The 15,489-nt window shown below is 36.6% G+C and overlaps 1 protein-coding gene across 3 annotated transcripts in view; it reads left to right on the plus strand.

Annotated features, from left to right (window-relative positions):
* The first annotated feature begins 490 nt into the window (after positions 1-490).
* Positions 491-15,489, plus strand: part of LOC131436857 (ras GTPase-activating protein raskol) — a 352,339-nt gene continuing 337,340 nt past the window's right edge. For all 3 annotated transcript variants that reach the window (XM_058605803.1, XM_058605805.1, XM_058605804.1), the window contains exons 1-2: positions 491-1,220; positions 7,616-8,844. In XM_058605803.1, coding sequence (XP_058461786.1) covers positions 8,766-8,844 — 79 coding nt within the window. In that variant the 5' untranslated portion in view covers positions 491-1,220; positions 7,616-8,765. The remainder of the gene's footprint in view (positions 1,221-7,615; positions 8,845-15,489) is intronic.

Consider the following 15,489-nt stretch of genomic DNA (forward strand, 5'->3'; position numbering starts at 1 on the left):
TTGAAAATTGATTTGATTAAAATTTGGAAGTTTCTTTAATATTGCAAACAAAAGTTACTATTTTATAACAATAAATTCTAAATCAAAGTTCAGCTTTTTTTTTCTTAAAATCTTATGTTTTCGAGGAATAAAAGAAACGAATTTTCTTCTTAAAACATAGAGCAGAAAATTGCTGTCACTTTTGAGATAGCACAATATTCGAATCAGTACGGTATTATCGACAGATGAATGAATTCTTTCTCAAATTTGAGCAATATCTGTTCACCCGCTCTTTTCTCTCTCTCTCTCTCGCTCTCTCTCAAATGCCGTCTTGCTCCCATCTAGTATTCATTGGTATCAGTTCAGCTTTGCCGGTAGACCGGCATTATGACTGTTTGCTGTTGGATGCCTCTCTGCCGCTCTCATCAAGTTTAACTTATGCTTGGTTTCATACCCGACATGCTGCCTACTAGCAATGTCATCATGTTCAAATCACTCAGTTGGTTTTCACGTGCGGTACGTTTCGCAGCGCGTTGTGTGACAAACCTCGGAAGTTTTGTTGAACTACGATTGATTTCGGTCGTTTGATGGGAACTGCGTGTTTGTAACTTTTTTTGTTTGCTGCTGCATCGGCAGGTCGAGTGAGGGAGTGACAGATGCGAGACTTACCTGCTGCAGAAACAACTGCGCCGATGTGTGTGTATGCTGTGTTGGTGATTTGACATACTGTTTCTGTACCTTCCCGTGGTTCAGTGTTTTCTCTAGATAAATAAAATCACAGGGTCAGGTGGTGGAAACGTGCTTATCGCATTTGAGCTAGAGTCGTGATTTTACATCATAAATTGGAATATGTGAAACTCCGTTTCATTGACGAGATAAGTGTTAAGAAGAGATATTAGTCATGATTATGCTAAGTGTCTGCTTGAGAAGAAAACGTGACTCGGAAGCTCTAAACATCTAATCAAATCGGAAAAGTGTTAGAAATGATAATACCAAATTTCGCTTTAGGTCTATGCAGTTCGGACCCATTTTGTGCCTGTTTTCACTGATGGTTCATCAGCTGATAAGTGATCAACGAAGAGGAAGAGCGCGAATTTGCGGGTACGGGTTGTGATTCCTCGACCGCGTCAGTGAGATAATGAATATTGATCCAACAGAAAGTGGACTGAAATTTGATTGGCTTCAGGAAAACCTGCTTTTTAGCGCATTCGTGAAGTGAATTGCTCGTGAGGTCAATGAAGGTAGGTTATTTTTTACTTTAGGTTTATTAAAAAATATAAAGTTTTCGTTTTATGAATTTGAACACAGTATACTGACAACTTCTCAGTTTAAAAGAGTCGAAATTTGATTTCGATTAATCACATGAGGGTTGTTACTTATGTGCTTGGCCTAAAATTGAAAACAGTATTAAATTTGAACGGACATGGTTTTATTGTTTTTTCAAAATATTCCCCTAGATGGTCAATACACTTTGCTCCATTTCACGGTACGTCACACTGCGATATTCCATTATCAAATTTTTCACAGCATCGATGTTCTCTGGCAAAACAACTGATTTTTAACTCAGTTCGTCGTGTACGCTAAATGTCTGTATGTGTGTATGTATGTATGTAACATTTTTTTGCATTCACTTTTCTCGAAGATGGCTGAACCGATTTTCATGATTTAAGTTTCATGATTTAAGTTAAATGAAAGGTCTTGTAATTTTATTCGAATCCGTCTTCCGATTCCGGAATTACAGGGTGATATGTGCAAAAAAAATGAAAATAAGTGCACTTACTTTTCTCAGAGACGGCTGAACCGATTCTTATAAATTTAGATTCAAATGAAAGGTACAATTGTCCTTCACAAAGTTCCTGAGTTTTATTTTGACCAACTTCCGGTTTCGGAGTTACAGTGAGATTAGTAAAAAAAATTCTTATTTATAATTACTTCTTCACTTTTCTCAGAGTTGGCGTGTCCGATTTCAACAAACTTAGATTCAAATGAAAGGTCTTATACTTATAGTAGACGGCCAAACATTAATTTGGCTTTCCTTGTTCTTGGGTTTTTTAAGAATGACCGTAGATTTTAGCCATAGACTCAAAAATGGATCCCAGTCACTTTTCTCGAACCAACTTCGATTTTACCGGTTTCCAGTAGAGATGGGCAATTCGCTCCTGAGCTGTTCCAGTGAATCGAATCATTGAAGTGAGCTGACAGCTCACAGCTCTTTTCAAAAGAACCGCAGCTCATCAGCTCACTCATTTGCTACCCAGTTCACTGCATTATGACGAAGGGAACACGCTACGAGCTGATCGGATCTTCGGCTCTTTAAGAGATTCAATTTAGTCGACATCAATTAAAGATAAACTAATTCGCATTGCATTCATTGCATCATTGCAAATCAATGATTCGATTTCGATCATGCATATGAAAGAAACCCGGTGCATAAGAAAAACGGCGCACAAAGTGAACCTTAAGTTCAAACTAAAAGAACTGATGAGCTGATACATCGAATCGATTCACTTTGGTGAGCTGATCGGTTCGGAGCTGTTCACCAAAATGAGCTGTTTTGCACGCCTCTAGTTTCCAGATTCCGGTTTCGGAAATCTTTTCGTTTCCTCAGAGATGGCCTAGCCGACCTGATTACTGTTTCACTCTGTAGGTTGCACTAGTTTATGGACAAACCTTTTTGTTTTTTTTAAGAATCAAAGAAAATTATTTTGAAGAATACCACACATTTATATATGAGAATATGTTAATTATGAGAAAGGCATCATTACGCCACTAGGTGGATTAAAACAGGTTTTTACAGTCGTATAGGATGGTGCTACACTGCCAAAAGTCGAACTAAGCTAATTGATGCACTCATAATCCACGACGAAAATTGTAACACATCATTGCACGAAAATGTTCACGATTCATTCCATTTTTTAATGAGGTAAAATTTTCAGCTCACTTAAAACAAAACAAATATCGCTCAAATGACAGGATATTCTGAAAATGGTAATGGTTAAAAATATCAAACTACGTATTGTAGCTCGATTCAAATAGTTGAACCTCATCATTGGAATATGAATAACACAAAATATAAGTGCTCCATTAATAAAACTTAGGTACTTGATAATTTATGTGACTGTTCTTCAACTTCGAATAGATGCTCACTTTTTAAAAATTTTGATCAATATAATGAAGAGTATTATAGATTTCGGTTTGTTTAATCATCAACTAATATAATTATTCAGGGGTTAGCCAAATTTTATGCTAGGGCACATAACCTTTTTCAAATGTGTTTACGTTTCGTCTTAATTTAATATAATTAAATATTGAAACAGTTTTGTTCCCAATTTAGACGAATTTTTAAGTATCTCGCACCGTCATTTCTAAGTAATGGTTTCAAATTTCAGTCACTCATTACCCTGAAATTTCGGAGCAGCAAGTCAGATCGAAAAGAAAAATTGTATGAAATCATTCGATCATGAGATGTCAAATTGAGTTAAAGTTTTTGGTCATTATTCACATTTCTTTCGGAACTGGTATTCAGATACCAGCATAACCTAAAACAGTTCTCAAGGCCATGAATCAACATGACCAACAAAATGGAACAAATTTTGAACTCAACTTTGATTATTTTTTCATGATTTTTGGTATCGTCATCTTCTATGAGAATTTGAATTTTAACACTAATCACCCTGTAATTCTAGAATCGTAAGTCGGAATCGGATAAAATTAATTAACTAATTCTGCAAAATCTGCAAAACCGATGAATCCGATTAATGGTATATGTAAATTTGACATTTTTACACTAATCACTAATCACACGTATGGAATCTTAAAACCGTTTAAACCGTTCGTTTAAATCTTAGATGGAGGACATTGGTTCAGCCATCTACGAAAAAAAATGATATTAATTTCGGAACCAGAAGAATGATCTAATTGAAGTTCTGAAACTTTGTATGGGAGCATAGAACCTTTCATATGATTCTAAGTTTGCAGAAATTGGTTAAGCCATCTATTGTTTACTGATCTCGAGGAACTGATTCGAATGGTATATGGGTGTTATGTTCTTCCAGTAATTATTGCTGTAAGCGGTTTAATTTAATATAACTATGAAATTGTTTTGAATTCGAAAATACTGCCATCTTACTAATGCATATGTCATATTCAAATGATTACGTTGCCAAAAATCAACTTAAATCGAAACAAGACAAAATGGCATGAAAAGGGAGCTTCACACAGTCTTTTAGGCACATAGAAACAATTGCACACACCAGTATTAACAAATGTGTTTCTCTTTGCTCCCAAACAACACTTTATCACGCAGTGCTCAAATTACCTACTACTGGAACAGGGAGAAAAGTTGCTCACACAAAAATATCAACTTCAAAAATGATCGGATTTCAACAATCTATGGCTGATTGGATAGCTATCACCGTGTGGAACCTAAGTTTCGAATCATATTTTATATACAAGGTCAATTGTGACAGACTTTGTTAGAAATCTGAAAATTTTGACATGAAACCTCAGGCTGCCAAAGACTCTCTTTGTTAACAACACACATACAGACACACACACACACACACACACACACACACACACACACACACACGGATATTTGCTCAGTTCGTTGAGCTGAATCGATCGGTATATTTTTTTTATAGTTTGAGCGAATTCCATAACTTTTTTCATCTATAACGTAGGAAAAAAAGGCGATAAATTCAAAACAAAATATTTATAAAAGCTTAGAACCAACCACCTAACTAATTTTTTGTCGATAATTTTCAATTATCAATTATAATCAATTATATATAGTACACGAGCAAAACCAAGCAGTTATTGGGAAATACCGCAAACATTTGCATGATAGATTCTTGGGAATTCCGTTCTTATTATATAAGATTATGAAATAAAAATAAAATGAAAACGAGAATTTAAAAATATATTCAAGTCTTTCTGGATTATTTCAGAAGTACGATTGTAGTTAAAAAAAACGGGAATAATCATTATCATTTTTCATTTGTCTTAATTTCAAAGCAATTATAATTGAAGAATTCGGCGAAATGACCTTTTCGACGAAATGGCATTCGGCGAAACGACTTTCGGCGAAATGGCTTTCGACAATATATCCCGCTCCCATGGTTAGTTAATGACCAAATACGTTGATTTTGAGTATATCGGATCATCGTTCCTGGTTTCGGAAGTACCGGCAATGTGCTAAACCGGAAATCACTCCAATTTCTCAGAAACGGCCATGCCGATTTTCGCAAACTCAGATTTAAATGATAATGTTTCTATAAGTTGATGTATAAATTCATCCAGATCTGGCTTCCGGCTCTAGAAATACATGATAGTGTATATGATATTGCCACCTGTCATATAGAGCGATAACGCAAAAAAACGTAAAAATGCATCTAAAATTGGCCCAGAACTGTGTCAATTTATAGGTTATACTAGTTGCTGGCCAAACGAACTGATTTCACTCTCACTTCCGGTTTCGGAACAACAGGGTGAGATATGTTTGAAATTTTAAACCGACATTTAGAACGAAAATACAAAACTTTTATAAACTTGTTATACGCTGCCTAAAATTTTTCACAATATTCCTACATTTTCGAAATATAATTATTGAATATTTGTTTGTTTTTTAATAATGTATAATGTTAATGTTTTATTATTAATAAGCAAAAACCATGTAAACAAATTCGTGTTATTTCCAAAAACCGTATGATTATTTTCCGAATCTGTACGTTCTTTTACAAGGTTTCTAGAAATTCAAAATGCAGAAGGATAACAGAAGATTTCATTTCACTGCTAGGTAGATTAAGTACGTGCTTAGATTGTGTCATCTCACTTGAGATGACATCGATTGGTTTTAAAAGCCTAAAGCTACACTATCAGATAATTTTCGTTTATAGTAAATGGGTTTCACCATCGCTGACTACAAATGATCCCTTCGAGGAGGCTACCCTGTTTGGCATAAGGTCGTTTGGCAAAACGCCGTTTGACATAAAGCCATTTGACATAATGGTTATTTGGCAAATGGTTATTTGGCATAATGGTCATTTATCATAACAGTCATTTGGCATAAAATTCACAAATCTTTGGTACTGCGATTGTTGTTTGACATAACAGATGAACATGCTGCTTAATACAATTTGTTCTAATTTACTGATATTTTGAAAGGTGATAATGTGATTACACCACATCGTTTTTGATTACCTACTGTCCGACCTCGCTGTCGCTCGTTCGGACTTAACTGAGTTATGGCACCTAGCTTTGAGTAATCTTGGCAAACGCCCGCCACTAGATAGAGGTGATTTCTACGGAGGAGCTGTCACCCCCAGCAGTCTCGATCGGAGTCATCTATGACGAACAGAATATTGTACTAGCACTTAGTGAGTTGCTTGTATAAAATGATTATGTGATATTTACTACTAAATATCATAGAAATATTTGCATCGAATAAAAATTCACATGTTTCGTTCGAGTTTTCCTTGCAAAACATAATTGAATCGAAACACAAACAAAAATTCACGTTAGATTAAATCCAATAATTTTTATGACAAATGGCATTATACCAAATGACCAATATGCCAACATAATCGTCATGTCAAATAACTATTATGCCAAATGACTTTATACCAAACGGCGTTATGCCAAACGGTATTATGCCGAATGATCCTATGCCAAACAGACCGCCCCTTCTTAAGATGTCACAAAACGACACAGTAAAAATTATGAATTTTACAGGTGGCATGATTCGACAAACGACATAATTGATAACAACTTGTCAAATGACGCAATATTCCACTTGTACACAGTAAAAAATTATGAAATTTACATATGACATGAGTCCGCATATGACTCAAATCATAAAAACGTAAATCATAAAAATACTGAATTTTACAAGAATTATTATTGTTACTATCGATTTTTTTTGTTTTTTATTTCATTCGATTTCAAGCCATGTAATTTTCAAATCACACACTTGAATATAAATTTGTGTGAAATACAACGCTCGATTTATGTGCATCTTACCACCGAAGCGCAAAAATGAATTCTTCTTTTATATATTATTTAATTCTTTCTTTCTCGTTGCATGTGACGTTTTTGGCTAGCAATTTAGATTGAACTATATTTTTGTCTGGACGTCATTCTTTTTAAAACTTATTTAGGGAATTTCGTTTATGGTTGCGATTTGTTCGTTTCCGACGATGTTACCGGTTATTTCTCATAAATTTCGAATGAGTGAAATATTTGTAGTCCAAATAAATTACTTCTACACAAAATTTGTTTTTTCACTAATTTAATCAGTCACGAAACAAAACTAGGTTCAGTTTCTTTCAATAGAAACAAGGGTTTTATTTGTTTGACTATATTATTTTATCATTAGTAGACCTCAATCACATTTCGTCAAAAATTTAAATTTTTCTAAAACAAAAAGTTTGCGGCTTTGCTTCATTTAATAAGAAAATTAATGTTTGATTTAGTAGTTTTAGTGTTTGTTTTAAAGATAATTTTTTTTCCACTGTTATTTAAATCTTTCCAATTTCATTGACGAACTTTCTCCTAGACCCATATCTAGATGAATCAGTTCCATAAATCTCGGACAATTATCACTGATTTAATTTATTCATGTCTCACTTACCCTCAGCGTCCTGAATGACAACAACAACGGAGCAGTTGGTGATTAGGAATTTTATGACGTTACTCGCTGCATCGCTAGTGCTCCGGCAACCAGCACTGGAATACAGGTTTGGTCTACCACGCCGAAGGAAATGAATGATTCATCACCGTCTGCCTGCCTGAGCGAATTCCACCGTCGATATTGATTATCTTCCACTCCCAACACTCGACAGCATCCCATACACGAAACCAGCCGACTTTCATGTAGTTCCCTCAGTTTGAATGGCAGGGAATCTTTCATCACAGATCCGTCACACTGTCACACTAACGGCGGACGTGGCCAAGTGACTTCCGCGGGCTTCTATGAACATCCGTGAGGAAGCTGAGCTTATCAGCCAACTGTGGCGAGAGATTATTGATTTTTTGTTTGTTTTGAGACCGTTTTTAGCGTGTGGGCGCATTTGATGTGGCTAAGCTGCAGAAGAAAATACGAAAAGATAGAAGAAAAAAAAAGCGATACGAATCTTAAGATAGTGGAAACACATTTGCGTGTTATAATACAGAAATAAAACACCAATACGAGAAGAAGCAATAAAACGAAAATCGAAAGTGAAATTTCCATGAAAAGTAAGAAATATTAATGGAGTATGCGTGCGTAAAGGTCAATAGGAGAAGAAGTGAAGTGGAAAGTGTGTCATTGATCGATCACATTCGCGGGAAGCACTAAGGCAGTGAAGTAAATAGCATTCGGTAGCAGCACTGTTTTTGGTAGTGGTTATAAGATTTATGCTGTGACGAAGTGTTCCTATGTTTGGTCATACGGTCGAATGCTGTCACCTCCGTCGGCCAAATTAAGCCGGAATGATATTGGTGGAACGGCTGTTGTCTGCTAGTGGTTGAGAAGAAGAAGAAGAAGAACAACAACAACATTGTAGCTGAGGAATGGAGTTATCGCGGCGAAGGTGACTGAGACAGTGTTCAGTTTTGAAAATGTGTTAATTTTTTTGCTTATGAAACAGAAATTCAGTTAAATTAAATACAGGTAGAAAAATATAGAAAGTTAAGCTTATAGATGAAGCAGAAGTGAAAGAAAGAAGTGCGAAGAGAAGGACACGATACACAAAGCAAATACAACACTCGTCATTATTTATTTCGAAGAAAGTTCACCAGTCGTCAAAATGATGCGAAGACGGGTGCCGAATAAATTCAACAACATCAACTATCCCAGCAGAGTAGAAGGATGGTTGGATTTTTGTGGTAAGTAATTTATGGTTTTTGTGGAACTTGGAGCTAATGTAGGGTGTTCTTTTTTCTTATAGAATATAAAATGCCAAATCACAAAAATGTGTTATGTCTAATATATGGTAATAACTTCGTAATACATAAAATCAGAGCCGAATTATGATTCTGTAAGCATTGCGACGTTGATTGATTTGCGTTGTATTTGTCGATTAGTTTGCATATCAGGTAGTGATTGATGTGCAAACAGTTGATAAAAGAACCAGTATGCGTACCGGCATGTTTCTGACCCTTAAGCCCAGTATATAAGACAGTTGTTTAATTATGATTAAATGAGTCGTTTTTGGCGATTGCGACTCATTCGGTAAGCCATTGCCGTTAAGTTATCTGGAAAAGGAGAACGTGTTCAAACACCGTTACGACCCATTGTTCTTGTATGGCGTGACATTGCGGGTTTAAATAGAACCCAACCCATTTGGCCATCAACCAAACATGGTAAGCTTATAGCACTACTTTTTCCTTGATACAGAATAAATTATAAATCGTTTCTTTCTTCAATTCCATGGCATGCACCATGATATCTTTGATGGTCAACTACCATGGGGGCCTGCGATTCCATTTCGAATGGCAACCAAGGCGCTTTTCATACTCATTGTCGGCATTGTTGCTGTCTTTATCTTGCCATTTGTTAGTCGGTATCACCATCATAATAAGGGTGCGAAAAAAGTCGATTGGCTCAAGCGGCTAAACGGTTTTTATTTGGAACTACTGAAACGTGAGAAGATTCGTTAACGTTATGGCATTGTTTGCTTTGCATTGATTCGAAGTTTCCTGATTTGAGTGTAGCCTTACTGAACTACTTACTCGAGGAAATTATGTTCTCAACATAGTGAAATGACAGTTTCTACATGAAAGTTTGTTGTATTTTATTGGTAAACTGCAATTATCTCAATCTAAGGGCAGGATATTTAACGAAACGAAATATTCAGGGAAGCCGGGAAGATGACCGAAAATTTGAAACACTGGAAAAGAAAAACGAAAAATTTTCATTTTAATCAGAATATCTTGAAGACTGATTATTACAGAGCGAAGAATTTTCGAAGACTCGAATAGGCATACCTTCCAGCGTCTCTTTTACGTTTTTTTGGGCCCGGGGGCAAGATTTATTTGCTTGTTCCTACTGCCCTTCTGTAAAAGTGGTCCTGATTCGTAAAACTTCTCCGACATTGATCTATCCTAGGGATGTATGGAACAAGGCGAAAAACCTGTGTTTATCCACCTAGTTGTGTACCTTTCTCATTATAATAGAATTCTTAGTAATTTTCATTTTGGAGTCTTTTGACTAATACTTTCGGTGTTTTCAGAATTCGGAATCATGAAAAAAAAATTATTCAGCCATTACATAAAAGAAATTTTCAGACAATTTAGAAGATTTTTTTCTTACTTACTTACTTACTTATGTGACGGTTTGAAATTTTAATCGTATATCTCCGTAGGTCTGGAACCGGAAGTTCGATTCTAAAAAAATTCGGTAGCAGCTGGTGTAATCATAAGACTTTTCAATTGATTGTTATTTTGTGACAATCATGTCAGTTTTCTCTAATATTTTGGTGTGAGTTCAATCCCATAGTATCTGTTTTCTACTTCCGGTGCTTGCTATATCGGTAACCGAGAGCCGGAATAGCCGTAGTATATTTGTTTGAACATTAACTAACAAACTTGCTAATTTGAATAGTTTTAAGGTCAGTTTATAAAATTTCGTAGCTTTTTTGCGTTATCACTTGCAATTTTTATCACTCATCCTCCTGTAAGTCTGGAACCGGAATGCTGATTTGGATAAAATTAAGTATCAGTTAGGGATCGTTAATAAACCACGAACACCAAAATTTGGCACTTTTTTACTCACTGATAATAAAAATGATGCAGGAAAATTCTAATAAAGTATTGATATACTTCCCAAGCAGGCCCGTACTGAGGATTTCGTTTCGGGAGGGGCCCTCAGATAAAAAAATAATCTTACTGAAGATTACTTATGTACCTAATTCTCGGTGTGCCTTTTATCGGAGTCTTTAACAGACACTTCAAACTTTTTGACTGGAACTGTCATTATGGAGTATTCAAATAATATTTGTGATTGTGCCCTAGAGAAGGTTGTTGTATTATATTTCTTAACATAGCACAACCATCAACAAGACTTGTGATGATACCATATATTCTGAGATCATTTACATTCCAACTTTAAATGACGACAATTCATTGCATAGAGTAGCACAGTCGGTTCGTGAAGAACGGATAACATCTTCTAAATTTTTGGATCATATTAGTAGATAATCATACAAATTTATTTGGCTCAGTGGCGAATCTAGCGGAAGGGGAGCAAAGGGCGCAATGTTTTAAGGGGGACCGCTAACCAACCTTTTTTTTATCGTCCGTCCACGTCATCTTACCGGAGATAGAGTTTAGCTTTTTTTTTGCTCTCTAAACCAACGATGGGGTCGGCTAGAGTGCCTATAACCAGAGTGACGACAGCTGTTCGTTTGGAATGACAGCTTCCAGTTCCAAATGAGCAAACGATCTGTCAATTATAATGTAATGCTAACGACACTGCCAACATTTCGGATAAAATGTTTTGAATTGTTGCCAACATTACGGATGAGAAGTCATCACTGGTTATAGGCACTCTAGGCAGGCACGTACCCTGAGGGGGGGGGGGGTCAAGGGGCCCTGGCCCCTCCCGACATCAAAGTAAAGCAATTTCCATTTTGGGATTTTTAACCACTATCTCCGGAATCATGAACAGAAGTGAATCTCTTGACCATCAGCTAACAAGATCTGCTAATTAGAAGATTTTACCAACCAGTTCTAAATAACCCGCTTCTTTTCGCAATCGAATTTTTTTTTGAAGTTTAAAAGTCGGTTTTCCCAGTGATTACAATCAATGTCAAAATTAAAGGAAATGGTACTGGTTGACCAGAAGTGCGATGAGGATTAGTACTAAGCAAACATTCTTTGAAGAAAACTTGGAGTCTAAAACTATGAGTTTTAGCAAGATTCTGCGAATGAAAAAGATGCCCTGCCGCTGAACGCCGCACTTGTATACTCAGGATTAAAAAGATGAACGCGAGCACACTTCGGAAACATTTTTGCCCTTGCTGATGATGATGGTGTCGGTTGGTTACTGTTGAGGAAGTCTAGATCCATTATTATACGCCAGAGAACAGAATGATTAACAGACAACAGACAGAAATCGGTACGAGTGCTCCGAAGGGGCCTAAGAAGGCTAATTGGGCGGAATGGTTATGAAGTCTGTTCTTTGGGTTTGCCTCGGTACACTTTTCGTGGACAACCACGAAAAAAGAAAAACACCTCCGAAAGCAAGTATAAGTGTGCATTATTGGAGCGATTGAAAATCGATTTTTCGAGACAATGCACAGATACACAAGAGCATAATGTGAGCTTCATTTTGGAGTTCTGACCGCTACTGCAAATCGTCCTATTCATCCCTGATAAATTTATTTGGATTCCATTTTGGAGTTTTTGACCGCTACTAAGAAGATTTTTCTGTTGTCACTCGTCACTCCAAATGACGAATTTAAATTGTTATACTGTCCAAATCAGAGATGCAAAGTAAAATTTTTAAATATATTCTCTGATCCAGATACGGTAGTTGACTCGATGAAATTCAATAGGATCATATTGGATTATAAGGCTAAGCAAAGCAAAGTCCTGGCATTGCATTCCTTTTGTAGAATTTGGCCGTTCTGTTTTAACAGACTTCGCAGCCGATTCTTAGTGTACAGAATCATTGCATGGCTAGTACTATGGATCCTACTGACACTAAGAATCGTTCCAGGTCGGGGCTCGAACATACGACAACTGGCTTGTAAGACCAGCGTCCTATGCATTGAACCGCCAACCCGGGACACTTCATTTAAATAAAAATTCGCTAAAATGGCATCTGTTCGAGAAATAATCAACTGAATAGTACCAAAATATTTGTTCCTTTTTACATCATGGCTTATGCGAACACACCCTTGAAATTAAAGGTTTTAATACTCATCACTCAGTTTTTCCGGCCAGAAAGTCAGCCAGAAGTCGAACCCGAGATATGGGACTATATGATAAAAGAAATGTAAAAAATTGATCCCTTCCCTTTGACACAATTTCAATCCCTCATTGTCCAATCCAAAATATGTGAGTACATATTTACTTAAATTGCTAATTGCTAACTACTTGAACTCACCCTTTAAAAAAAAATACAAAACAAAAAATACTAAAGGCACAAGAATCATCAGTTATATGCATTATTTCTTATTGAAAGCCCCTCCCGAAACGAAATTCTTATATTGCCCTAGGCGCCAAATTTCCTCGGAACGCCACTGCCTTGGATATACTGGTGTCGGATTCAGGTTTCGAAAATAGTGGTCTGAAATTCCAAAACGAAATTCACATAAATTTCTCAGAGATAAATTAACGTTTGAGCACAGATAATAGTACGAGGAAAGGGCGAATGACCAGAAGCGGTTAAAGTCACTAATCAAATGAAACAAACAGTACGAGGAAGCCAAATCAGGTGAACGAGGGTGATGCCCAAGTAATTGAATTTAACCATGGTTGCGATGCTCATGTGCTTCATGTAAGGACATTTCACAGTGATTTCGGTCTTCAATCGCTTCATTAATGCACGCTAATACTGGCTTTTTTCTGATTTGAGGAAGTCCTCAAAAAGTATACTATGCCGTTCCCAGTAAACCGACATTGTGATCTTCCATTGAGACGGCATTCGAGGCACTCGTGCTGACTTTATTTTTTTTTTTTTTTTTTCATAAATACGTTTATTTCATAGGCAATATACATAAGTTTTTCTTCGCCGTGGCATCCACAATACATAGTAGTTTAAACCTAATACATTTCGAATATCATATTAGTATGTTGGTACTCATTAGTTAATCTAAACACTGTTTTTATCAAGCGAGTTGCTATTTTAAATTACATTAAATAAAATACATTTATTTTGTACATGATCTTATAACTATTTCAGGATTGTTTGTATCAGTTCACCACTTATATTCAATATCCTATAGTTGGCTATTGGTTGAACTCATGGAAGAGAAAACAGTTTAACATAAAATAAAATTTAAATTGGAACTCCAATGGATTTAATGAAATGATAAAGAAGTTTCATGTATGGAAGGTCACGACAAGCAAGAATGTCGCGAACTGGGACATTGGATAGTCTACCTTGGGTACGCAAGGAATTTATTAGTTGAGATCTGACATCACGAAACTCCACGCATGTCCAAACAACATGGTCAATATCGCGGTAACCTTCGCCGCAAGCACAATGATTAGTCTCGGAAAGTCCAATTCGAAGGAGATGTGCATCTAACGTGTAGTGATTGGACATGAGTCTGGACATCACACGAATGAAATCTCTACTCACATCCAGTCCCCTGAACCATGCCTTTGTCGATATTTTAGGAATAATTGAGTGCATCCACCGACCCAGATCATCTTTATCCCAAGAAGCTTGCCAGCTGGCAAGTGTTCTTTGGCGAGACGCGCTATAGAATTCGTTGAAAGCAATCGGTCTCTCATAAATTTCACCCTCAATAGCACCACGTTTGGCTAAAATATCGGCTCTTTCATTGCCTGGAATGGAGCAATGAGCCGGAACCCAAACTATTGTGATTAGATAATTATTATTCAATATGTCGTTCAGACACTGTTTTATTTTACCCAAGAAAAACGGTTCATTTTTGCCAGCAGCGTTTGAGCGAATGGCTTCAATTGCACTCAGACTATCTGTGAAGAGGAAATAATGGTTTGGAGATAATGTGACGATTACATTCAAGCTATAATGAACTGCTGCTAACTCTGCTATATAAACAGATGCAGGTTCTTGAAGCTTGAATGAGGCCGAAACATTATTGTTGAACATACCAAACCCTGTCGCTTCTTCCATTCGCGATCCGTCCGTGTAAAACATTTTCTCAGAGTTAATATGCCTGAACTTACTTGAAAATATTTTTGGGATTTCCATAGAGCGTAGGTGGTCCGGGATTCCACGCACTTCGCGCTGCATGGATGTGTCGAAAAATAAAGTTGAGTCAGGTACATTTAGGAGGCTGACACGGATAGGAATATATCTTGAAGGGTTGATTTCCTGTGACATATGGTTAAAATATACTGTCATGAATTTTGTTTGAGATCGAAGCTCGACTAGTCGTTCGAAATTATTAATTACCATGGGATTCAGCACATCACATCTTATTAGCAGGCGTGATGAAAGCTCCCAAAATCGATCTTTTAATGGAAGAACTCCCGCCAGAACTTCAAGACTCATTGTATGTGTCGAATGCATGCAGCCTAAAGCAATTCGCAAACAACGGTACTGAATTCGCTCAAGTTTGATAATATGAGAATTTGCAGCGGAACGAAAACAAACGCATCCATATTCCATCACTGAAAGTATCGTTGTCTGATACAATTTTATTAGATCTTGCGGATGAGCACCCCACCAAGACCCTGTTATTGTTCGAAGAAAATTTACTCTTTGTTGGCATTTCGTTATCAGATACCTAATGTGTCCTCCCCACGTGCATTTGGAATCAAACCACACCCCGAGGTATTTGAAAGTCAAAACCTGTTCGATTATTCTTC

Source organism: Malaya genurostris, chromosome 3 (genome assembly GCF_030247185.1).
Source record: "Malaya genurostris strain Urasoe2022 chromosome 3, Malgen_1.1, whole genome shotgun sequence".
Lineage (NCBI taxonomy): Eukaryota > Metazoa > Arthropoda > Insecta > Diptera > Culicidae > Malaya > Malaya genurostris.